This window comes from Orbicella franksi, chromosome 12, assembly GCF_964199315.1.
Source record: "Orbicella franksi chromosome 12, jaOrbFran1.1, whole genome shotgun sequence".
In the NCBI taxonomy this organism is placed as follows: Eukaryota; Metazoa; Cnidaria; class Anthozoa; order Scleractinia; family Merulinidae; genus Orbicella; species Orbicella franksi.
This window is the reverse complement of record NC_138156.1, coordinates 15,079,351-15,106,261: the sequence shown is the minus strand read 5'-3', so window position 1 is coordinate 15,106,261 and position 26,911 is coordinate 15,079,351. Positions and strand designations below refer to the sequence as shown.

At 39.0% G+C, this 26,911-nt stretch overlaps 2 protein-coding genes across 2 annotated transcripts in view; one reads left to right on the top strand and one right to left on the bottom strand.

Moving 5' to 3' along the window:
• LOC145462469 (uncharacterized) overlaps positions 1–26,911 on the top strand; it is a 249,957-nt gene that overhangs the window by 63,575 nt on the left and 159,471 nt on the right. The window lies entirely within an intron of this gene.
• LOC145462247 (uncharacterized) lies at positions 7,896–12,013 on the bottom strand. The gene is made up of 2 exons (XM_081445751.1): positions 11,092–12,013; positions 7,896–10,307 (listed from the first exon to the last, which is right to left on the bottom strand). The coding sequence occupies exon 2, from the start codon at positions 8,622–8,624 to the stop codon at positions 7,896–7,898; it is 729 nt and encodes a 242-aa protein (XP_081301877.1). The 5' UTR covers positions 8,625–10,307; positions 11,092–12,013.

The window sequence follows — 26,911 nt, the reverse complement described above, 5'->3', positions numbered from 1 at the left end:
TAATCTTCGACTTTAATCTAAATCGAAAGACAAATAAGTGCTGGTTGGCGGCGTACAGTTGCGACCTATTTACACATCAGTATATTTGGTTGTAACGCCTCTTGATTGATCACACAACTTTGCCGGCTATGTTATAAATATTGCGGGACTGGAAGATATAGGTTGTCGGTAGTATTTCGACAAATTGCTGGTTGGCGTTGAGCAGAAAATTTTGAAAATAGCGTTTGAAAGTCTGCGGAACAAATTCCAGTGAGAGTTCTTCAATGGTTCTCACAGACTCAGTTCGCTTGTTTCGGTTCGCCAAAATCAACCATCGTTATGTCTTTATTGTACCATTGACCGATCATCGCTAGTAAATTGTACAGTATATCTTTTTTTAGGTCTGGGATGTTGTTGTAACAGCCGATAGCACTTCTGATAGGCATTTCTGCGCACTTTTCGAATGTGTATTGCACCATCCTGAAGGAGATGAGAGGAAATGAGATATTCGATCTTCCTGGGTAGACGTCACAACAGCCGCTGGACCCATTCTCCTCAAACTCGGTCGTTAAACAAAATGGCGGTGTTTTAGGGCTATTTTCGAGATTTCGTCGGGGCACAGAAAATCGAGGATTTAACCGAATCGAAAATTTTTTTCGCAGAAGTATTTCAAACAACATGTAGATTCGTTTTAGCGAAAAAAAATTTGGGGGTTAGGTGCACTTTAAACTTTACAGTATCACTACCACTAGCAAACACTTGCCTGCTTTGCTGTACTATTTTCATATGCAAAATTTCCATTCACGAACACGTTTGAGACGTGGTATATTCCATAATCGGTGTATATTAGTAAGACGTTATTTATGTTTCTTACTTTATGATTAAATATTTCACTCGAGCTTCGGAATAAACTCAGTAGACATTATTAAATTAAACGGAAATCCTTGAAAACGTTAATTAACAGATTCATTCCTACCTTTGGAATTCTCAATACGCTTATCACTTTGGATCTTCATCGCATTGCTACTTTTTTTATAAAGTTTACCTTGATGAAGATACGATTTTCAGGCTAGTGAAAATACTTGTTCCTCGATCACACTCCTAACTTTTGTTGCGTGACAATGTGATCAGCAATTAATTTGCCTGAGATACGGATCGATATAACTAGCTACTGAGCGTGAGTGGATCAGGTAAAAGTTATTTGCAGCGAACGCTTTCTGACTAACTGTTTATATTCTATCATGGCATGCGCATGTGATTATTCATCGCTAGTGGGTGGAGAGTGCGGTTCGAGTAAAGAGAGACCCGCTGATATAAACACAGGCGGCCCAGACGTTGTATACGATTAATACGTGACATTATGCTGTTGGCGATTGCATTACAATTTTAGCCGTTTTTAAGACAAGGTATGACAATGCTTCGAAAATTACTCTAAATGCTACGTGTAGAAAATAATTTGAATAAAATGGCTTACCTTATGTTTGCATTGCGTTGTTTTGATGTCTCTGGGTTCGTGGAGGTGGTTTAGAGCCATTTAGGCGAGTTTTACTTTCTGACGGTTTGCTTCCCCTTAAAGAGAAACGAAAGGCGAGGGACCCACTGGCCCGACGGCCCGCACTCAAAGCTCCGTAAATTGCACAAAAATGGTCTAATCTCGTCAAAATTGCCTCATGGCAGCCGTCGATAACTATTCTTCCCATTCGCTTTCTCCCAAGGTTTCAAAGTTTATCTTAACAGCCCGAGAATCGCTGGTTTTCCAGCTCTTGCTTTCCATTTCTGCTCCATTTCGATCCGTAACCGATTATCTTGGGCACAGGATTTGAATTTGTAGTTAACAACCTGGCCATCGTGACAAAGTCGCCTCCAACCGTCGAGAGGCACGGGGCATTTTTTGATCATGCAAACTGCACCGTGCCGCGGTGTATAACTGAAATTGGCGCCTAAAAACACTCTTAACTGCAAAAATACAAGGAGCAAACAATATTCAGGTGAATTTAGCGCCTAAAAGCACTGTCAACTGCAGCGAGAGATGGCAACGAGTAACTGACCAATGCCCCGTGCCTCTCGACGGTTGGAGGCGACTTTGTCACGATGGCGAGGTCGTTAGGCTACAAATTCAAATCCTGTGGCCAAGATAATCGGTTACGGATCGAAATGGAGCCGAAATGGAAAGCAAGAGCTGGAAAACCAGCGATTCTCGGGCGGTTAAGATAAACTTCGAAACCGTGGGAGAAAGCGAATGGGAAGAAGAGTTATCGACGGCTGCCATGAGGCAATTTTGACGAGATTAGACCATTTTTGTGCAATTTACGGAGCTTTGAGTGCGGGCCGTCAGGCCAGTGGGTCGCCCGCCTTTCGTTTCTCTTTAGGGGAAGCAAACCGTCAGAAAGTAAAACTCGCCTAAATGGCTCTAAACCACCTCCACGAACCCAGAGACATCAAAACAACGCAATGCAAACATAAGGTAAGCCATTTTATTCAAATTATTTTCTACACGTAGCATTTAGAGTAATTTTCGAAGCATTCTCATACATTGTCTCATAAACGGCTAAAATTGTAACGCAATCGCCAACAGCTTAATGTCACGTATTAATCGTATACAACGTCTGGGCCGCCTGTGATATAAAATGCGTCACCATACGAGAGTGTACAAAGGAAGTGTATAAATCATCTTGCATCTCACAAAATCAGCGATGATTCCGGCATTACTTGAGTGGCTATATGTACTCGTTAAAACAAAATTATTAGTTAGAATGCATAAAATCCATGTCAAAAAGGATCCATCGAAGCCATAGTCAAGTTCGCTACCGTCTGAAATAGTTTGCGTGATTCATGATAAAGTACTAGTGCTATTGAAAAAACAAACAGACTGGTCTATAGATAAGCTGAGTTGCAAAAACTTGTTTGAACTTCTTATCTTGGATTTATTTCAATTCTTTACCTTCAAAGATTTAGTGGGAATGTATAAAATAAAAAAAAATAGTCGGAAATAATAACGATTACGCAATGATTAACAATGGAATAATTAAGTGAGATAAGTGTCAAAGTGACCTCACGGAAAATTCTCTCAACGGAACAGTTTTTACGGGCCGCCTATAATTTTTTACAGGCGAGTAGAATAAAGAACCTGCTTTTATTTGGTTATATTTATTTACTTAACTGTAATATAACAGACAGCATTTTACAAGTTCAAAGTTTACTAATATAAGCCTTATCACTTTAGGTCCGTAAATGGTTCAGCTTCCGAAGGTTAACTATTTTGTACAAAAAAAAATTTTAAACAAAATTTAGTCCTGAGTAAAGTTTAAGAGATGCCCCACAAATTGTGTAAAGGACATGTTAAAAAAACGTTTGGTACGTCCATACGAGTATGTTAAACATGTGCCAAATTTCAAGTCTCATGGCCGCCGCTGAAGGCCCTGTGGCCGAATTTTCAAGTTTTGCAAATTTAGAAGAGACTAAGGAAATCGAAACTTTTGATGTCATTTCCGAAAACAGTTAACCAAATAGGTTCTTTTGGTCAAATAAGAAAAAAATCGTTTTTTCGCTTCTGTCGGCCGATTCTCGATATTTTCGGATTTACGCTCTTAAAAAGTCCTTTAGTGTTGGTCTACCGCGAACGTTGTGTTCGTTGGTATGTGATTTCATCGCCCTAGAAAACAAGGAATCCGTGCTAACTTTTCACGACGGCAACTTCCGTAAAAACCCATGTACTGTACGCCATTCTCGTCCCCAGAGCCTCCGTTTCTTTTGGTCACGTGGGCGGAGAAACGGAGGGCTCTGGTAGCAGCCATTACCGGATGTCCGAAAATCACGGACATCCGGTAACGCATGCGTAATTTTGGCCTGCATATTTGCTCATGCTCAGAAACTAATCCTGAGGGAGGGGAGAGAGGAATAGAGAGTATTCTTCAGATGTAAACATATCGGAACGCTGACATGTGTTTTCACTTCGCTGAAGTTAGGTGATTTAGAGTTAAAAAGAGAGTAGAAAGCGGTCTTAAATGCCGTCGCCGCTTCAAACACGATTGCCAGCTTGTGTAATATTTTACCAACGGGTTTCGCGGTGCATTTTGTGGTGGACCGTCTAGAAAAATTCAGGAATCGATAGCTGTGTTCTTGTTGTTTCTTCTCTTCATATTCGATAAAAAGGAGAAGTTTAAAGAGGGAGGTGCAGTTGTGAAAGCTTTCAAGCAACGTAATCAGGATACGGCATGTATTACGTCTGTTACGGATGCCACGACAAGACGCCATTTGCAATGCAACCCAACTCATTTAATGCGTACTTCATATAAGCTACATAGAACTAGAACGCACATGTTTACTCCAAATATGGTAAGACAAACCATATACGTAACATCTCCCTTTCTTTCAAATATCTGGCAAAAACTAGCCTAAAACAAACTTACACAAATCCACTTTGTTTCTGAAAGTGTTCTATGTCAAACTAAATCAGTTTATCCGAGCTTGCTAAAACAAACTTAAAGTGTTCAAAGTCTAGCCTTTGCTTAACGCTTCATGTCAAAATCTTTAAATCTTGAAGGGGGACGAACAGTCCGGGTTCTTGTCTTCTGAGGTGCTAACAATGGAACATTAGTCTCTTCAGCAACAGTTTCATTCAAGGAATCTTTGTAAGGCCTAGTAGGTATAGCAGGTAACTCAGGTACTCTAGGTATCTCCTTGTGATTTACTCCTGACTCATGTGAGCTAACCTTGGTGCTTTGCTTATCTGGTGTCGAGGATTCTGCTGCAGGTCTCAGAAACTGCCTGTTTCTTCGGAGGGTCTCACTGCCTGCTTGGACTACATATGACCTGTCTGACAGTTTCTCGACACAAGTAGCTGGTTTCCACGTTTGGTTCTTTCGCAGGGGTGCACTTCTGACTTCTTGTCCAATCTCTAATTCAGGTAACTGCTTCACATGACGGTCATGGTAGAACTTCGCCTTTTGCCTTTTCCGCTCTAATTTCTGTAGAATGTGCGCTTACTTTGGGACGGAGAAGGCTTGACGCTGTTGGTAAGAGAGTTCGTGTTCGGCGCGACATAAGCCTCTGGGCGGGGCTGTCACCTATACCTTCAGTAGGTGTGTTCCTGTAGTCTAGTAGCGATAGCCATGGATCTTTCCCATCTCGGTCCGCTTTCTTAAATAGCAGTTTAACTGTCTTCACTGAAGACTCTGCTTTCCCATTTGACTTTGGGTAGTGTGGTGATGATGTCACATGGTTAAATTCCCAGCTGAGTGAGAACTCGTGAAATTCTTGACTGCTGTACTGTGATCCGTTGTCTGAGACAACAGTGTCCGGGATTCCATGTCTACTGAATTGTTCTTTGAGTACTTGTATAACTGCACGTGAGGTGGTATCTTCAAGTTCACTAACTTCTACAAAATCTGAGTAATAGTCAACGACTGTGAGGTAATTCTTTCCACTAACAGTGAACAAATCTGTAGCCACTTTACTCCAAGGTCTGTCTGGAAGTTGATGAGACTGCATTGGCTGACTAGCATTCCTAGCCTGAAACTCGGCACAGACAGCACATCTCTCAACCAGGGCTTTGACTTCTGAATTCATTCCAGGCCAGAACACGATGTCTTTGGCCTTTCTTAGACATGATGCGACTCCTTGATGGCTTGAATGAATTCTTGAGAGCATCTCTGGCCTCATGGCTTTGGGGACAATCACTCTCTGACTCTTAAATAGAATACCATTGTGGAGTGAAATCTCTTCTCTGTAGTTCCAGTAGTCACGAACTTGTACTGGGCATTGCTCTCTTCTCTCAGGCCATCCTGTTAGAACAGTGGTCTTCAGGCTCTCTAAGACGAGGTCTTGTGCTGTGCACTTCTGCAGCTGAGTTAACCTTTCTGGAGCCACTTTGATGGAATCAAAGGGAGTAAGTGTTTCAAGTTCAAGAGCGAAAACTTGAAAGTTGTCTGTCATCTCCTTCTTGACAGCAAGCGAGGCTCGAGACAAGTGATCGGCAACATACATCTGTGCACCTGGCTTGTACTTAACCTCTAGGTTAAAGCGCTGTAGCCTCAACATCATTCTTTGTAGTCGACATGGAGCAGAGAGGATTGACTTCTGGAAAATGGACTGTAAGGGTTTGTGATCTGACTCAACCGTTATCTTTTTACGACCGGTGAGGTATTGACTGAACCTTTCGCAGGAGAAGACAATCGCTAAACACTCTTTCTCGATTTGAGCGTATTGCCTCTCAGTCTGTGATAGGGACCGTGAAGCAAAAGCAACTGGCTGGCCGTTTTGTAATAAAGCTGCTCCTAACCCGTATTCACTCGCATCACATTGCACTGTGACTTCTTCTTGAAGGTCATAATACTTGAGCACAGGGTGTTTGACTACAAGCTCTCGCACTTCCTGGAATGCTGTCTCATGATGCTGGGACCAGATGAACTTTGAATGATGAATTCTTTGCTGTCATCTCTCTCAGTGGCTGGGCGACCTCTGATAACCTAGGGAGAAACTTTGCCAAGTAATTAACGAATTCTAAGAGACTCAGGAGTTCCTTCTTGGATGTAGGCCTCGGCATTTCCTGAACTGCCTTCACTTTCTCAGGATCTGGCTGTAACCCATCTTTGGTGATCAAGTGTCCCATGAATCTGACTTCAGACTTCTTGAGGTTCAACTTGCTGCTGTTTAGACGCAGATTGGCTTTTCGAGCTTGCTCTAGCAGACGAATCAAGTTCTCATCATGATTTCGATTTGCTTCTTCATCATTCTCTCCATAGCCCATGACCAATATGTCATCTCTTATCACTTCTACACCGGGAAGACTATCAAGCTTCTCATGCAATTTGCATTCGAACTCTTCTGGAGCCAGGTTGATACCAAAGGGTAGCCTCAAATACTTGTAACGCCCAAAGGGAGTCCAGAATGTTGTCTTGAGACTGCTGCTCTCATCTAATCCAACCTGGTAAAACCCATCTTCAGCATCTAAGGTACTAAACACTTTGGCATTGCTAAGCTTGGGCAACAACTCATCTAGAGTAGGCATTTGGTACTTTGGACGGATGACTGCCTTGTTAAGATCTTTAGGATCCAAACAAATCCTAATCTTATTTGGTGTTGCGACAACCACCATACTGCTAATCCAGTCGGTCGGTACTGTGACTTTCTCCACGATTCCTTTCCTTTCCAGATCATCAAGTTTGGCCTTGACCTTATCACGCAGGGGAACTGGTACTCGGCGCGGAGAATGCTGCACTGGTTTTACGCTGGGGTCTGTGATAATGGTTGTATCACCAATATGGCCTAACCCTTCAAAAACATCTTTGTACTGAACAAGAATCTGATCTCTGGTCAGGTTACTACTGCTTTTCAGGACATGAATGGACTCTTCAGGATCTATATCCACTTTGAGAAGTCCCAACTGCTCACAAGCCTCAGCCGATAAGAGGGGTTTGTTAGAACTCTCAACAACTTGGAATCTCAGGTCCAGACGCTTGCCCCTTCTCTCTGCTGTGAGTGTGGTCTCACCTACAGGCTTCATCAAGCTACCATCAAATAGCTTTAGCTGGGCATTGGACTTAGACAAGGGGGGATCACCATTGTGCAACAGTTGAACGAAATTTCTGTGACTGATCACATTACAAGTTGCACCAGTGTCCAACTGACATACTAGTTGCTCTTTGTACTGCTCTTCTATCACAAAGGTAATACTGGATGTCAACTGTTTACCACTACCATTAATTGTAGTAATTTCTTCTATCTTCAATAATGATTCCTCGGACTCGTAACCTTCTGCCACTTCAGCGACATGAACCTTCTCTTTGCCTGCCTGACACACTTTGGCGAAGTGGTTCATTCTTTTACAATTGCGACATTGTTGACCATAAGCTGGACATTCTGTCTGCTTGGCATGCTTCTTTTGTTGGCCACAATATTTACATTTCCATTTTTTGTCAGGTTTCTTTGGATTTGGTGGTTTCTTCGGATGAGAAGGCATCTTGCCTTGCATCGGTTTTACGCTTCACATGAACTAAGTTCAGTTCCTCATTGTTTTGTTTCTCATCCTTTTGAATCAACTTTAGCTGCTTATTCGTTATTTCACTTGATTTACACATGTCAAGAGCTTTATCCAAAGACAAATCTTTCTCTCTGAGCAATCTAGCTTTTGTACCCTTATCTTGTATTCCAATAACTAGCCTGTCACGTATCATTTCTTCTGCAAGTGCTCCAAACTGACACGATGCTGCGAGTTTTCTTAATCTATTGACATAGCAATCAACAGTTTGTTCGGGTACTTGAATGCAAGAGTTAAAGACATACCTCTCATAGACGACATTTCTCTTTGGTAGGAAATAGTTTTCCAGCGCCTTCAATGCTGAAGTTATCGTCAGTACTTCGGTGCCAAAATTCAGATTCAGGAAAATTTGCAGACACTCCTTTCCCATAACAGAACGGAAGGTTGTTAATCGGATCGATTGACTCTTCTGATCCAAACCCGTTGCTACCTCATAATCTTGCCATTGTTGCTTAAAAAATTCCCAGTTGCTCGTGATATCTCCACGACAAACCATAGCGCTTGGTACTGGAAAATTTGAAGGAAAACTGAGGACTTGAGGCGGCGGAGTAGGCTGTGGAGCTTGCGGTGGAGCTGGTGGTGGAGGATCTTGTTCGGTGTCTGACATCGTTTCGCTGGGTTTCAACGCACGTGGTCGATGTTGAAATTCGCTGTACGTACCGTAAATCAAGGAATTGTCGCTTCGTTTCGCTTCAGTAACTGCTTTGACTGAATATCAACCAGAAGACGTAATCTTGAGCGCTGCAGCTCGCCATAAGATCAACAATCCCACTTCTGACACCATGTTACGGATGCCACGACAAGACGCCATTTGCAATGCAACCCAACTCATTTAATGCGTAATTCATGTAAGCTACATAGAACTAGAACGCACATGTTTACTCCAAATATGGTAAGACAAACCATATACGTAACAATGTCTATCGATGACACGGTAAAATTTGTTTATGGACACACGGAAGCGTTTGTGGAAATCAGCCGTGGAAATTGCATCACTGACCAGAGGATTTAATTATAAGCCGTGCTGATAGATGAAGGGAAAATTTTTTTAATGGTAAGAACTATTTACTTCCTGGCTATTTACATAGGTTTGTAAGCTGCAGCAGAATAAAAATCTGTTGAACTCAGGAAAGTTTTGTTGTATTGGAGTTTTGCTCATGTTTCCTTGCAAGGAATGTAATAAAGGTGCTCACTTTCATATGATCTTTCATGTCCTCATTTTTTCAAGTAACCCCATTCTGTTCTATTTTTTTTTTTTTTTACAAAAAAGGGTCTTACACAATCAACAGATCATTAAACTGTCAAATTAAATCAATCGATCAACTTTTATTGTGCATTATTTACAGAATTAATTTACATCAGTATTATAATTAAATAAATATGAAAAGAGAAATCTATTTTGCATATGGCTATGGAAAGAATAAAAAAAATATGTGTGTGGTAACCAGGGTATAGGGTAGCAATTGGCCTTTGAAGTGGTTACTGCCTTGTTAAGAAAAACGCCAAGAAAAAAATAAAAGTCCTATGCCAGTTGTTATCGAGTGGTTATATATGTGTGCTGGGGGCTTCTATAATGGCTCTGCAGCAATTTTAATTAGCTTATCTGGAACATCTAATGATGATTTTTGTACATTCAGGCTTAAGAAAAGCCTGTAGACATTACAAAACTAGATATAGGGCTATTCCACCATTTTGTCCCCCATCCCCCACTGCTTTTGTCGATGTAATTGTTTTTGTTCATTTTATACCTTTCAACCAGCTTATATAAAGCTTAATTTTTTGGGTGCTTTCAACAACAACAACAACACCAATTTATTTCAGTATTCCCATATGAGTACATGGTGTTACCAAAAATATAATACAGCTAAAATGATGTAACTATAACATTGGTATCTGGCATTGGTATACATGTAGAGGTTCCTGATGTGAAGAGAGTGATTCATATTGGTGTGCCTCAATGTACATTAAGGAAGATTTTTTTTAGGAAACTGCATGAACAAAATGAATGGGAAACAATGCAATGTCATTGCTCTTTTACAATTCATGTTACTTCATGGTAATAAGGCTCTTCAGCCTGTTATACAACCATGTGCAACAACAAATCTCAATGTATACTTTCTACATCTTGTGGTTGATCAGAACATCAGCCACATAGCTTTACTATCAACAATGGTTCTTTCTCCATCTCCTTTTTTTTCAGTATTATTTATTGAACTGCAAGAGCAACATTCCTATTTGAATTATCCATAAATGGTCATCCTTTGAGGAATTTATGTAGCACTATTATGGTCTGAAAGTTAACAAAGAATAGTAAATAATGGTAGGAAATAAATTATCTTTCAAAGGCTAACAAAAAGATTATGACATTTTTCTTATGGGGATATTAATGTAACTCTGTACACCTTTAATGTTTGATTTGTTTTTAGTAGAGATAATTCCCACATTACATTTGGAAACCCACTAGTCCTGATGATTCGTTATCAGTTATACATGTATAAATAATTGTCTCTTATATTTGTTCACAGTTATTTGCATGGATGATAAATTATTGTTATTTACTGATTAATGTTATTGTGACGGAATAAAGTTTTGCTAGTTGCAGTTGCTTCCTAACTAAAGTGGGGAGAGAGGAAAGGGCCTCAAATTTCAGCTATGGTTATTTTCCTTTACACATCATTTCCACAAGTAAATTATAAAAAAAAAAAAAAATAAATTCGGGTGAAGGCTCTAAAGCAAACTAAACTCTTGCCTGACCACAAAAGGTATGTTCGTGTTTTTTGGGGGGAGACTATAGGGGAGGTCTCAATAATAAAGAGAGGGGAGCTAAAAAAAAAAGATATTATATATATCTATAACAGCAGAAGCTTCTTAACAGATAGTAAAAGATACATACATAACAATATGTGGAAGAAACAAACCAAACTTCATGTTCAGACCATTCGCTACATCATCCAGGTACGTAGCAGAGTATTATAACACGGACCTTTGACTCATTTTGCAATTTAATATCAATACATTTTGGACTGCTAGAATCTGATCTCCTTGATCTTTCAGAGAGAAAAAAACACACTCACCTTCGCATTTCCAGTGCCACATTTGCTTAGCAAGAGTGATATTTCTTCGTCTTTTCACCTGGCTCTAAGTTTCCTTTTGAGCTTTTCATAAAGGAAGACGAACGTTTCTTAAAACCCACTGCCGATTCGAAGTTAATTTTATGATTTCTTGGGGTATGGTCAGCGACAAAGTAACTGTTGTATTAGCTGGTTGATTCTCAGAGTTTTAAACGTTTCTTCCCGCCTTCTCCGCTGCTACAACAATGGACGATGATTACGATCGTGAATGACATCGTTGCAGGCGACGTACTCCTTTTGTTACGTGGAAACTTTAACGATTTCTTCGGATCGATCGGGAAAGGTCGCCATTTGTTTTTTCGTAAAGCGCGCCTGTGTCAACTGAGCGAAGGTGCCGCCATCCTGGCCGGAAGTAAAATGGAATGCGTAGAGCTTTGTAATTTTCATTTCTGCTGCGCATTCATTTTTTGTCAGCCAATGAAAAAATTCGAATTTTTGGGTGCGTCCAGAGACGCATGGAGGGGTGACGCATGCGCGTTAGAGACCGGACGGCGATTTGTGACTGAACGAGGAAAAAAAAACGGAGCCGAAATTCAAACCCAGGCCTCACTGCCTGGGTAATAAAGACGTTTTGATCGTAATATCAGTCTCAATGCGTTTACGTAATTTCAATGTGTTGTTCTATAGAAAAGGCTTTAACAGAAAAAGAGACTCTAGCTTTCCATATTTTGCGACTCCGTTTGAACTGGCCTCTTTGGAGCATTCTTTGTTTCTTTAGGGAATCGCGAACTGATGCCGCCTCGGGCAATCGTGGTGTTGAAGGAAACATGAGAGGCGCACCATTGGCTACCGAGCTCCAGTTCACAACACGATGAAAAGGGTTTGCAAAAATTAATGAGCTAGTTACTTCTAACCATATCTTTGTTAACTAATAGAGAAGAAAATGTTACTGAACTATTTAGTGGTTGTTTAATGCTTAAAGACCACGTGCTGAATGGTATACAGGAAGTGAGTTAACCGCTTTCTCACTAACCGAAAGTGTCCTGTGACAGAGCCTCCCAACAAAAATGAAGTTATCTCTATAACGGCTCATCGTAAGCTAATTTTAAGTTATCTCGTAGGAGGCCCCAACACATGGAAGGTTGAGCCGCGAAAGTATTTGTTATCTCTGAAGGGAGGTTTGGAAACACCAAAAGATTATTTTACTTGTAGACGACTGCTGGTAATCTTCTCAAATTATCCCAGAATCCTGATATCTTTTCGAGAAATTCGGAGGTATTTCCACTTAGTCCCAACACGGTTATGAACAAGTGTTTGATCTCAAAAGACTTTCCTAAACTGGCGAAAACACATCAGCTAATTAGGAGAAAAGTGTTCTCTGACAAAATGCAATAAAGTAAGCTTAATGGAGACGAATTTTGCTTGAAACATGAAAGCCTTCGTACAGTGCGATGCAAGAGAGAGAGCTCAAGATGAGGGTGCGCATCTGTGTTCTGTCATTCGCGCATAACCACGATTCCTTGCGCCTCTGATCTTACCGCTAACACAATTCCTTGCGTTTCGCAAAAACGTGTTCAAGGCCCCTACAATGTGACCTTTTCCCGATTAGAGAGCTGCCTCGTTCGTTCACTTCAGGCTCACTCACTGCGGAGCAATTGGCTCTTTGCTAGGAAGACTTTGGGAGTCTTGAAACTTTCCTTCCGTGAACTTTTATCCCACAGAATGTAAACAGATGTACGCTTAGTTAGAGAAACAAAAGCCAGTAAATGAGGTATCGCCCTGTATAAAATCACAAAACAAACTACATCTGCAGGGATCATTGTAAGAAAGGAGCAACAGCTGCGAAGGAGACTAGCTAAAATTAGACCTGAGTGAATAAACCAAGCAAATACTCGTATTGGGCGCTATTGTTCACCACTTTTAAATTTTCTCCAGCGTGCCAGTTCAAAAATCTCATTGAGTTATTTTCAACTCAGTTCTTTAGATGAAAGGCGTGAAAGTCAAATGCAAAATATATATATAATACAGCTATAATATTATCAATTTCAGCATTGAGATTTCCGATTTACAATGCACTTACACGTGTGTAATGGACCGAGCAAAATGATCGGTATGATTTGGAATGTTACTATATTGCCCGGGTCGGGGATTTAGGTGATGATTATTATGTAGCGCGCAAAACGGTTGGATGAAAGCGTAAAGTAAAAGGTTTCGTGTATATCAGTGTGATATAGAGGTAGAATTAACTAAATCACAGTAGCTGTAAATTGATATCAAGGTTGCATTTCTTAGAATTTTTTTGTATTGATACAGGGGCGGGGGAGAACACTCTGCGACGCCTGGCACTTTTTTTGTGTTTGGATCATCCAACAAAAAGTGACGTCACATCCGGTAAAAAAGCGGGCTGAGCGGCAAAATCAAATTTGAATGCGACATAATCGTTCTCCCTGTAAGTAAAACAGCAATATTTCGCAATCGGCGGGATATTTCTAACGTGTTATTTGGCCATGATAAACAAAATTACAGAACAATTATTTATTCAAAAAGACGCTGTTTTGAAGGCGTATGTTTTTACGAAATGTCGTCGTTTCTTCGTAGCTGAATTCCACAGGAGTCATCGTTTACGTGGAAATAATGAATTCTAGGTAAGTTGCACTCAATTCAAATATCCTATTCTCTTAGGTAGGCATTACACTGAGAGAAAAGCGCAATGTCAGTTTTCTACCCGTGGGAGAACCTATTTAACAGAAGCCCATTTTTTGAAATTTACCATTGACAAACACTGGAGAGTAATGGAGAGCTGTTAATCGTATCACACTGTAAAGATCCACACACACAACGGGGCGGAACTTTCTTGCCAATCGACATTAACTCAAATTCTTGTTCTTGCTTGTGACTCAAACTGGCATTATAAATTCTGTTACGATTTGTTAAGAACCTTAAACGAGATATCTTAACGTTTCCCTTGGTAATCCCTCAATAACGGTAAACGCTTCCTTTAACATGTACATAAGCAGGCCGTGAACCCCTTAAATATAAACAAGAGGATATTTTTATGGGCGATTCAGTAATCGGGGCATGTAGTGGTTTTTTTTTTTTCAGTTATGATGTAATTTCTTTTTCTTTTTCAACAGTGTTAAATGTACGTGACACTATAAAGTTTCAATACACCCCCCCCTCCACCCCGATCCTGTGAGGTCAAGCATGCACCTTAAATTGCTTCGATTCCTTTCAATTGCCTTGTTTACAGACCAAGTTCCCTATCTTTTAATCCCTAACTATCAAATGTCTTTGCAACTTATTTTGAAAGGTTAGACATTTTGCCCTATTTTCAGTCTGCTTTCTCTATATAAGCTTACATCAAGACATTTCAGTTCCAGGGAATGAGAGAACCCTAGCAATTCTGACAATTCTCTCTCATAGAGTTCAATTATTTTGATTCATCACGCTTTCAATGTGCGATCTCAACAAACTGTTTGCAAACAGTAATGAAATATCATGCCCCAACACCCAGCCATAAAAGGAAGTCTGGGAACAGGTAATAGCAACAATGACACTACCAGGCTGGTGAATGTTACAAGCTATTATGAACTCATGTCTGACAATGATGAGTGACCATGAAACATGGTGCAGTGAAACTGAACAACCAGACTGTGACTGACATTGCTAGTGTTAGTGTAGTGAAAGTGATTGCTAGCTAGTAGTGTCTGTGAACTTGGACCAGACCAGAAAAGAAAAGGTTCCATACTAGAAGTTGACTGAGAGTAACAAGTTTGTACTAAAAAACTGAAGAAGCTGCCTGATCAGACAGTCTTAAAGGCAGCTTCATCGCAACTTGTCAAGAGTTCCTGGATTGTGTATGTGGGAGGACTCCATGTAATGACATATATCGGGAAGCTCTGCTCAAAAGTTTTCAGGCTTCAGATATAACTATTAAAGGGTAAGGGATTTCTGATAATTTGAATTCAGGTGTATAATGAAAGGGTACGGAAATCTTTCTTTTAGGGATTTCCCTTCTTCTAGTTCTAAAATGTTGTTGATAATCTCTCATTTACTCTCATGAGCCAGAATGAGGGGATTCTGATATATTGTTCAAAAAGATATTTTAAAACTACTTTCTAAGGGTTTAGAAAAGGGATACAGTATTAAGGGGTTGGACCTTGAGGTGGAGCTTCCCCATTTAAAACTATGTAGAATACCTCCCCCCCCCCCCCCCGCCTCTCCTTGTGTAACAAGGATGTTCAAATTGTTTTCTGGAAAAAAGCAAAAAACAAAACAGTGCCAATTTAAGAGATTGTGTGATTATGAATGTAAGTTCCCATTTGTGTTTTGAATTAAAATGGGCCTAACGTTATCCACAACAGTATAAAATAACCATACTTTGTAGCTTCAGAGAGAGAGACTCAATTTGATAATGAAAACAACTTTTATTTTTGCCCCTTCCTTTGTACCTTGTGATATTTTTAGGGAAATTCTCAACACGTCTCTGCCCAAAGAAAATAAAAAATATAAATGAAAATCACTTTTTTTTTATCTTGAAAATGATCTCTGAGACAAAAATGTTCTTTTTATGACTAGTTATTATCTTACAATGTGTTGTGAAGAAACTGCTTATAGGAAAATATAAATGTTCAACAAAAAAAATGAACAGAAAAAAAAAACAACAAACTTTTGCAGAGGAGCTCCTATATTCTTCAACTTACATGTAGGGTAATAGAATCTGTTTTTACACTTTCACACCAAAGAAAACACCACAGAAATGAGAATTATTGTTTTTGTGTCTGAGCTGCATATTTTTTGAATGGAAACATTTCCCATAAAATTTCTACATTATATTCGTGCCAGTACAGGTACGACAACATACCAAATATATTTTGGAGAGAGGAGTACTTATAAAATTAATACAAACTGGTGTAGTTTAATTTTCCATTTAATTTTGGTAAACCTCTTACAGAATGCAACTTTTGGTTAGGTTGCACTTCATTGTCAAGGAAGAAATCACACCAAGGTGGCTTTGCATCTTAATTATGATTTCCGTTATCAGTAAAAAAAAATTCACACTTGGACAGGTCTCTTGATCATAAGGGTATTTGCTCATTTACCACCTATAAAAAACAAGATATAATGTATCATTTTTACCTGTGCTGTAAATTTTTCAATTGAAATCAGTTTGTTTTCACTTTAAGAGTGGTTTTTAAAAAGGATCACAAGCACACCACCCACCCCTCAGTCCCTATTCCTACCCTACAACAGTACAGCCAGGATCCCATATCAACCCCCCAACATAAGTGATAACTTACCATAATACTCCTATACTACAATACAATCTTTGTACAGACAGACCTAGATTCAAACATCAGATCTCTGACTTTTTGGTCCACTTCATCTCCTCTAGGCCATGAAAGCAACCATTGCAAATGTCCTTATATTTGTTGGTCTAATTTATTGTTGCTCTCAGATTCCCCCTTCCCCTTTGATGAAATTAAACTGGTTTAAAATAATAAACTGGTTTAAACAAATTAAAGCAGAGGTAGAAATTGAGCCATAAAATTACTATAATTTTAGTATGAGGATATTGAAATATAACTATACTATTAATATCCATATGTTCTATTGTAAAGACAGTGTAACTACTCAAATTGACCTTCATTGTCAGAGACAAAAACCTAAAAACATCTAAACACAGGTCAGTGAGCATATTGCCAGTTTTGCTTTTGCCAACAACCATTCTGCCTCAAAAATATAGAAGATAATGACAATAATAACAGAACCAATGTCTGTCAATTCAATAACTACACCAAATTGCCCTTCAAATTCCTTTTGACACCTTACAGCAAAATTTTGCCAACAGCATAAATTCAACTCAATGCTTTAAAGTGCTTCTATCCTTAAATTTTTACCCGTTGAGTCAGAATTTTCAGGTGTATCACATAGAATTCCACAAAAGATTAAAAATGCTGTTTACCTTTTGCAAATATCTGCATCAGTTCCAAAGATATGTAGGTTTGAAAACTAGAAATATGCAAATGAGGTGACTGATGTTGTCATACACTTCACCCAATATTACATCAGGTTGGTAGGCTTATAGTTAGAACTACAGGAAACACACCTATGGCTATAAAAATTATATACAGCCTGTATTTTCCCATGGCAACTTGCTCTTTTCCAGTCCCCTCTAACCTGATTTCACTAATTCAGTGATTTTCAGCTTGAAAAACGTTAAACGAGGCTATGACTTTGACCTTGCATGTTAATATGCTTCCTAGATCATGCTGATGAGGCACTATTAGCAAATAGCAAAATGGAAAGCCAAAGGTGGCCAGAAAAGCCTATAATCATCAGGGAAGGTCGAAACCCAGTATGTTGCCATGGAAAGAAAACTGTTATGCTCATATTATGGAGGACATCCACAAATTTCATCATAATAGCACTTTAAAGCACTGTCCCCAGGAGCCCATGGTCCCTTGTATCTGGGATGGATGATCTAAACGGTAGGTGGGAGACTCCCAAAATATTGAGGAGAGTTGCTAGAATGATTGTATAATTATCTCTTTGCAGGAACTCATTAGACACTAACACTACTAACATGACTGAGTTTGGACAATATATATTTTGTTTTTTGGATACATGTATACTGTTACTGGTCATACAAGAGGTACCTTGCTACTGAGTTAAGTCTTAATATGTGTATTTTAAAGGAGAAGGTCACTCCAAAAAACATAAATTTTATGTCAACGCTAATGAAAACCTTACACTGAGGTTAGCCACTCACAGAAGTTTCAGTGTCTGAAGTGCAGGTTTTCCTTATGAAGTTCGCCTCCAAAGAAGCACCCAGGCCAAGTTTTCATGACATCATTCTGTCTGACAGATTTTGTCCTGATGGCTTGCGAGAAGCCTTTTGACTACCACTCTGGGTTATGTCTGCTCTTGAGACATATTATTTTGAGCTAAACATGCTCTAAACTCCAAAATAATAGCGTTGAAGATAGTGAAGAGGATAATCGCTTGGAAAAAAAATAGATTTTGCTGACCTTGTGACAGATGCCAAGTCAGTTGTATGTTCTTCTCCTTCCCACCAATTTCAAGTTGGACGGAATGAAGTCACATAAACACAGTCTCAGGCTACCAAGACAGTTGCAAAATGGTGGCCTCCGAAGTCGCTTCTTAATTTCGAGATGAATTTCTTAAGGATAGCAGGCACTTCAAAGGCTGAACCTTTGGTGAGTGGAAATGCTGAATATTCACTTGCTATAAGTGAAGACAAAAAGAGTAAGCTTATTGGAGTGAGCTTCTCCTTTAAACTGAAAACATGTGAGTTAAATGCAACAAAATGTATATTAAACTTGGGCCAGTTCAGTATGATTTATTACAAGGTTTAAATCAGCCACAAAAAAATTGTTAGCAACTGATATTACTTTGTGAAGGCTTCTGGAAGGGTTATACTTTTATAAAGCACCTGGCAGCAAGTACTATTTTGGTTTACTAAAGAAAGACTCTTGTTACTGCTTAAGGAAACTGTGTTTGGTACAGTAGGTGTCAAAATATTATGGCTTTGATGACATGATAATAGAGATATCAGCCTTGGTAATTTCAGGGATAGTGGAGAAGCAATCTCCAAATAATAGAGTTATGGGACTTCACTATCAAAGTGATGCCTGATAGTTATTATAAATTGTGTATATTACTCCTAAAATGTACGATCCAGAATTTTGTTTTGTGGGTAATAGCTCAAATTCATTTTCACCTCTGTGAGGTACAAATATTCTTAAAACAACCAACACTGACAATTTTAAATTACAATGGAACTCTGTTAATCCGGTTGCTGGGCCACAAAAATCTGACCACATTAACAGTGTGGTTAAAGGGGATCTTTAAATAAGAAAATGACCGACTATCTGAGCCTTTGTTCAAGCCAGAATCAAGTGGCTGTAATAACAAGGTGGCTATGTGAATGGGGTGGCCAGAAAGCAGGGTTCCACTGCAGTGATGAACATATAAGATGATCCTCTCAAACACTTACCCATAAAGATTTTGGAAAGTATAGTTTGTATAATCAGTTAGACAACACACAACTTGGGCCCAGAGCTGATTAGAGATATTCCATTTTATATCCACACCCCCTTCCCCCAGCCGCACTCACTAAATAAGTCAATATTCACCACCTAACAGAAAAGATAAAAGTGCAGAAATAACTCTTTCATAGCCCCGTCTAAAGCTCGTGTCAACAGAGGAAGAGGGAGTGTGGAAATAAAATAGAATGGCCCTACTAGGGACCATTTATATGGTCTTGGGTACCCAAGACAACCCTTCTCCTGAGTTACCCTGGCCAAGCTAACTTTTCATTTATTTCTTTGAAAATTCAACCAACTGTTTACATTTAGGATCGTGAACCTGTCTCGCCTGCGAGACAACAGGGGTGGGTGAGTTGTCTAGCCTTGGCTCATGTCACGCCTTGGCACCCTGACAGGCAGGACAACTTTTCTTTATATAAACACTTTGGCTTGGCTAACCAAGACAACTCTTCGCATGGCGAGTGTCACATGATGCCTAGATTTAGAATTTAAAGCAGAAATATCAATTTACAAAGAAGAGAAAATTAACTCAGCAAAACCCAGTGTGATTGAATGACTGAGGGAAACTCAAACAAAGAGGGATATTGCCCATTTGATTATTCAATAAGGGTTTTGAATAGTCATGCAGGGTCAAATTCAGCCAAATGCATGGGGAAATAAATGGCAAACAATCACTTTAAGATCACACCAAGCTAGAATTCTCAGCCCACCCACAATGGAGCAATCACAACTGAGCTTTGTGAATTATTTGATGCATGCATATGAGACAGCCATTTTTCATTCTTTCTTTACAAGATGGAAGGTAGATGCCATTTAAACATGGATCAAATATTGAACAAAGGTCCCGTTGCTACAGAGTTACATTGTATCCCCACTAGATTAACAGAAGATGAGGTGTTGTAAACAGATCTTTGGAAGAACTAAAAAAGCTGTGAAAACAATCACCAGCAGCCTGTGTTCCCACAGCATCTCTTGTTGAGTCAATTTGATATATAGAACATATCTTTAAAATCTCAAAATAGTCGAATTAACTAATTATAACTACCAAAATCTACGATTCTCCCTACACTATTTATTAACAGAATAAAAATTCGATAACCTTTTTACCACCATGGTAGCTGACACAGTTGCCCTAAACATAACTTTTGACGGCCTTTTGTTTATGGTCTTATCAATAATGATGAAAAAGTAGCTTCTTCTAAACAACATTACCCAATTCAAGACTAGAGTACAAAACCCATACCCTATTTAAGACCAAAGTGGCCAAAATCCATACTTTATTTATGACCAAAACGGCTGAAAAATCATACCCTTTGAGGCACACATACCTATATAGTGCATATAAGGGAGTAGCCCCCGCCCCCGGGTCACAGCAGAAGTGGGTACCTGTCAAAAGCAGGGGTAAAGTTAAGAGGTAAGGATATACCATACCATTGGGAGCTAACCCTAAACAGGCCAACCCCCTCTTTTTGAACTGCCCAACGAAGTTGATCCCCAGGCCAGTATTGCAATTCAGACAATACAGAGGAATGTACAATTAACCATTGGATGACTGAAGGAAGTTAGTTCTACTCATCTGGACTGCTTCACCCTTTGTTGATCTTTTCTGGGAAATCTGATATCCCTAAAACACGCATTTACAATGAACTCTAGCTCTCAATATAGATTATTTCTTACAGAGAAAACAAGTATTCAACAAGAGATACGGAAATAGGATACTAACCTTGCGTATACGATTTTCCACCACACACTCGTGGATACAGAGCTTCAACTGTGTTCACTTTTAGAAAAAAACGGCTTCTGTTAAACATGTTCCCGTAGTGCACAGTGCAAACTATGGCCAGCAATACTTCATCCAGGTTGTTGTGAACATTATAGGCTATTGCACTTAGTGTTATAACCGAATCACGAACAATAAGAACCAAAAGTCGGAACAACACCAGTTTTGCAAATGTGTAAAATCCGCCATTCGATGACAGAACGCTCTCCGTTATTTTCCTTCAAAACAATACTAAACTATACTGGTTTGCCGAAAGTTTTGCTTAAAAAGTCGAAGAAATGTGCCTGCAACATCTTCCTATCCTCAGTATGAAAGGACACGAACCTGATGGTTTTCAAATAGAGGAAAATCTTCCCCAATCGAAACGCCATTTTTTCGCTTTGTGAAACGAGCTGCGCGGCACAGTTTAAACCGGATGTGACGTCACTTTTTGGTGGATGATCCAGATACGCGAATTTCAGGAGTGTTCTGCCCCGCCCCTAGCAATGCCCCTGGCTCGTTTCACAAAGCGAGAAAATGGCGTTTCGATTACTCACGATTTCCCTCTATTTGTAAACCGTCAGTTTCGTTTCATTTTATATTGAGGATGGAAAGATGTTGCAGACACATTACTTCGACTTTTTAAGCAAAAATTTCGGGAAAAGAGAAAAGTTTATTATTGTTTTGAAGCAAAATAACGGAGAGCCTTTGGTCATCGTCGGGCGAATTTTACACATTTGAAAAACTGGTGTTGTTCCGACTTTTGGTTCTTGTTGTTCGTGATTTAGTGATAACAATAAGTGCAATAGCCTATAATGTTAACAACAACCTGGATGAAGTATTGCTGGCCATAGTTTGCACTGTGTACTACGGGAACATAATTATCAGAAGCCGTTTAGCTCCGAAAGTCGCTGTCACCAGAGTTTTTGTTGCTCTTGGCTCACGTGTATTGGTAGAAGAGACAAGCTGGATCGCATGCTGAAGGTCAGTACCCCACATTCCCACATCTCTCATTGAAGATTGTTGTTTTCAGTAAGATACAGTACATATATATTGGTACTTTGGGGTCATCAGTCTCTTTCTCTGGTGAGTGCTTTTAAAACGCCCAGTAAAAACTTGATTCACGGCATGGAAGCTTATGTCTCGCTGGATCGAAATTCGAGCAAGATTTTTAAGTTCTAGTCCTCTTTAAAAGTAATTAAATCAATTATTCAAATCCAGGCCATCAGGGGGAATCTGCCATTGAAGCTGCCCTAAGTTAAGGTCCTGTTTAAGGACCTTCCCCTTTGAAAATCGTGGGGGTGTTCTTTGAGGCAACACAGGTCCCATTTATATGGTCTCGGGTACCCGAGATAACCCTCCTCCTGAGCCAACTTTATCAAGTGTTTGTATGTGAAAATGTAGCCCCTGTAGGCCAAGTAGAAGTTGACCCTGCATGATTTTTTTTTGACCCTCGTGATTATTCGTAACTCTTATTAAATAATCAAATGTGCAACTATCCCTCTTTGTTTAAGTTTCCCTCAGTCATTTGATCACAGTGGGTTTTGCTGAGTTAATTTTCTGTTCTTTGATACAAATTGCTGCTTTAAATCTTAAATCTAGACATTACGTGACACTCGCCATGCTGAGAGTTGTTCCAGTTAGGCGAGCCAAAGTGTTTACGTATACTCAAAGAAAAGTTGTTGGTTACTTTACCTGCTAAGGCAAGTCAACTCGCTCACCTGAATTGTCTCGCCCCCAAGTCTGGTTCGTGATCCTCGTGTAAACAGTTGGTTAAATTTTGCAAAGAAATAAGTGAAAAGTTAGGTCCGCCAGGGTAACTCGGGGAAAGGGTTGTCTCTGGCACACAAGAGCCATTCTATTTTATTTCCATTTTCCCTCTTCCTCTTCCAACTGATTATGCGAAATGTACTGTCCAAAATCTTTATGGGGACTGGTGTTTGAGAGTGTCATCTTTATCACTACTGTGGAATGTACCTCACCTTACAGCCACCCCCGTTAACACAGCCACCTCGTTATTATGGCCACTCTATTCTGGCTCAAACAAAAGCTCAGTCAGTCATTGTAGGAGTAATTTATGCAATGTGTAGTTCCAGAAAATATCCATACCTCCCCTACGGAAGGGAATTTTTCTGAGTTCCCCCCCCCCCCCACCCCTCTGGAAATTCCTATTGAGCTTCATACATTTCTTTAAATTTTTTGGTCTTATAGACCCCTCCCCCACCCCCCAGGAAATTCCAATCCCTTCTGTGGGGGGAGTATGGATATTTTCTGGAACTGAACAATTTACATGTACAGTAAGCAACAGGCATCATTTTGATAGTGAAGTCCCATGCATACATGTAACTCTTGATTATTTTGAGATTTTATCTTTATTATGTCATCAATGCAATAATACTTTGATTCCTGCTCCAGCGGGAGGAGGGGGGGGGAACTCTTCTCTATGTGCTATATATAGCTATGTGCAGCCCCAAAGGGTATGGTTATTCAGCCGTTTTGGTCGTAAATACTCTAGGGTAAGGCTTTTGTCCTCTAGTCTTTAATTTGTTATGTTTTTTAGGATAAGCTGCCTCAATTTTCATCATTATCGATAAGACCATCAACAAAAGTCCTTCAAAACTTATGTTTAGGGCAACTGTAGCAGTCGCAACAGTCATAAATGGGGTAGGGAAAATCGCAGATTATGTTCATAAATAGGTGAAAGGTTCAACTTTTGTGAAGAGGGTGGCACTGACCCCCATCCAATTTTTCTGGGATGTACCAAACACATTTTCTTAGCAGTTACTATAGTCTTGCTTTATTAAATCAAAATAGTACTTGCTGCTAGGTACTTTATAAAAGTATAACCCCTCCAGAAGCCTTTACAAAGTACATGTAATATCAGGTGCTAACAATAATTTTTTTTGCAGCTGATTAAAATTAAGTATTAAATTGTACTGAACTGGTGCGGATTTAATATACATTATATTTTGTCACACTTACGTAGTTCACACTTATTTTAAGACTACTCAGCAGCAACTAGTACCTCTTGTATGACCATGCAGTAACAGTATATTCCAAGAAAAAAAAATACATTTATATGTATTACTATCCTGCCTGGAAGAGTGTGTAGAGACAGCACACAGTGCAGTGCCCTACTGTATGTCTTTTGTTAGGTATAATAATCTTAAATTTAGAAGACTTGTATTGATCTTTTAGAATTCACATAAAAGTTGATATCTTGACAACTTTCCTTTAGCTGTGTCACTTCATGATAAATTAGCAGTTTGGTATGTTATAGCATAGAACTTAAATTAAGTTATCGCACCGGTATCACAGAGGTCATGGGTTGGAATCCAGTTCACACCTAATTTTTTTTCAGGCTATAATTTCACCTTTGCTTAAATCATCCAGTCCCCCAGGAAAGTTATGAAATTTATTGTCCAAGTAAACTACTGAACCATGGCTCCAGTGGGGACAGTGCTATTACGATGCAATTTGCAGATGTGCTACATAATATGAGCTTGACAGTTTTGTTACCATGGCAACAGACTGCATTTCAGACCTTCCCTGATATTCTAGGCTTTTCTGGCCACCTTTGGAGTTCCATTTTGATATTTGCCAATGGTGCTTCATCTGCATGATTCAGCAAGCCTATTAAATAGTAAGGTCGAAGTCATGGCCTTGATTAATGTTTTTCAAGCTGAAAATCACTGCATTATTGAAATTGGGTTAGAGGGGACTGGAAAAGATTGAGTTGCCAATTGGGAACATATTTTTTATAGCCATATTAATGTGTTGCATGTAGAATTATAACTGGCTACCAAGTTTCAATGATCTCTGCTGTATGATATGGTCTGCACTTGATGTAATATTGGGTTTGGTGTATGACATCATCAGTCCTCTCATTTGCATATATTTTACACATTTTAAACTTAGATATGTCCAGAACTAATGCAGATATTTGCAAAGGTAAACAGTGCTTTTTTTGTAATCTATAGTGGAATTCTATTTGATACTCCTAAAAATTCTGAATCAAGGGGTAAAAATTTGATGATAGTAGCATGCCAAATCATTGAGTTGAATTTATGCTGCTGACATTTACATGTACTGTAAGGTGTTGAAGAGAATTTTGGAGGGGAATTTGGTGTGTTTATTGAATTGCCAGAGGTTGGTTGGTTGGTTTTGTTATTGCTTTGTCACTATATTCCATGTATTTTTTTTTGAAAGCAGAGTGGTTGGTAGCAAAAGCAAAACTGGCAATATTCTCACTTACCTGTGTTTCTAAAGTCATGTTTTTAGGTTTTTGTGGTTAATCTATTAGTAGCTGCATTGTCTTAAATTACAAGAGAGAAGATGTGATATTAATTATGTAAGTTATACTTTGGTATCGTTCGTACCAAAATTATTGTAATTTTCTGGTTCAATACATGTTTGCCTCTGCATTAATTTGATTAAACTACTTGTAAGATCCAAGTGTAACATTTTTTCTATTATTCGTTCTTGTGTAATTTGTTTTTCCTTTGCGTACGCAAACTAGTTTATACTTCTTTTCATCCTTTTGTTTAGTCTTTTTTTTTGCGTCAATTTAGGTGTTTATTCCTTTCTGTCAGTTTTCGCGCCCTCGTTAGCGTTTCTTTGCTGTTTCATCTTCATTAGCGCCTTTCTAAATTTCTATAGTTTTATTTTCCGCATGTCCTAGCGTATTTTCCATATCGTAGCTTTGCAGTACAGTTTTGGGGCAGTTCATTTTGGTCTGCGCTTAGCGCAGTTCTATTTAGCTTTCGTGCTAGTCTCTTCGTGTTATTCGCAGTCCGTTTCACAACAGTTTTCTCTGGCCGAAACAATTTTGAACCCACGCTATTTGTGTCCACGCTATTTGCATCTACGCCGCTCGTATGCACACTCTTTGTACCACGCCATTTTGATTTGTGGAGTTGTTTATTGAAGGCCAAGAGAGTTTTTTACGCTTATTGCAGTTTCACTACTGTAGTTTATTTTTTAATCGCATTTAATTCTGTCAAAAGGGAGGTGGGAATCTAAGAGCAATAGTAAACTAGACCAACAAATATACGGAAATCTGCCACCATTGCTTTTGTGGCTGGGTGGAGATGAATCTAAGTCAGACCAAAATTGGAAAAAAAATTACTGATTTAATGTGATTATGGAAATGTTGGAGGGTTGAAATGGGATCCTGGCTATGGGACAGTAGGAATCAGGACTGAGGGGGTGGGTGCTTGTGAATTTTAGAACCTCTCTGAAAGTGAAAACAAACTGTAGGTTTGAAAAGTTTAAAGCGGAAGTAAAAATTATACTTTAATATATCTTGTTTGTTAAGGTGGTAAATGAGCAAATATCCACTTACAGTGAGTCATTGAAACAATGACATAATTTATATTTGTCTTTTATTAGGTGGTTACTTCCTGGCATATGCACCCCACACAGGCATACAATGCTATGATTTAGATGATGCAACCTGCTTTCCCATGTTTAACATACATGTAAGAGTGTCAGTGGACCAGGGCACAAGTGTGATTTCTCTACTGATAATGAGAATTATAATAAAGATGCAAAGCCACTCTGATGTGATTAATTTAATTATTCCATAACAGTTAAGTGAACCAGTTAAACCAAAGGTTGCACTCTGTAAGATCAGGTGTACAAAAATTAAATAGAAAATTTCACCACATCAATTTTATTAATTAAGTAAACTTCTCTGCAAAATATATTTGGTATGTTGTTGTACTGGTAAGAATATATTTTGGAAATTTTTTATGGGAAATGTTTCCATTTAAAAATGTAGCTCAGATGCCACAACTATAATTCTCGTTTCTGTGGTGTTTTCTTTTGTGGTAAATTGTGAAAACAAAATAATTATGTTGACCTACAAGTAAGTTAAAAAAATATACAAGTAGTAGCTCTTCTGAAAAAAAAAAAAGTTAATTTGTTGTTGTTTCTTCCTGTTCATTTTTTCCTTGAACATTTTTATTTTCCTAATAAGTAGTTTAGCTAG

Excerpts from the sequence above, each read along its gene's own strand:
- LOC145462247 (XM_081445751.1), bottom strand. The coding sequence starts at position 8,624 with ATGTCAGACACCGAACAAGATCCTCCACCACCAGCTCCACCGCAAGCT.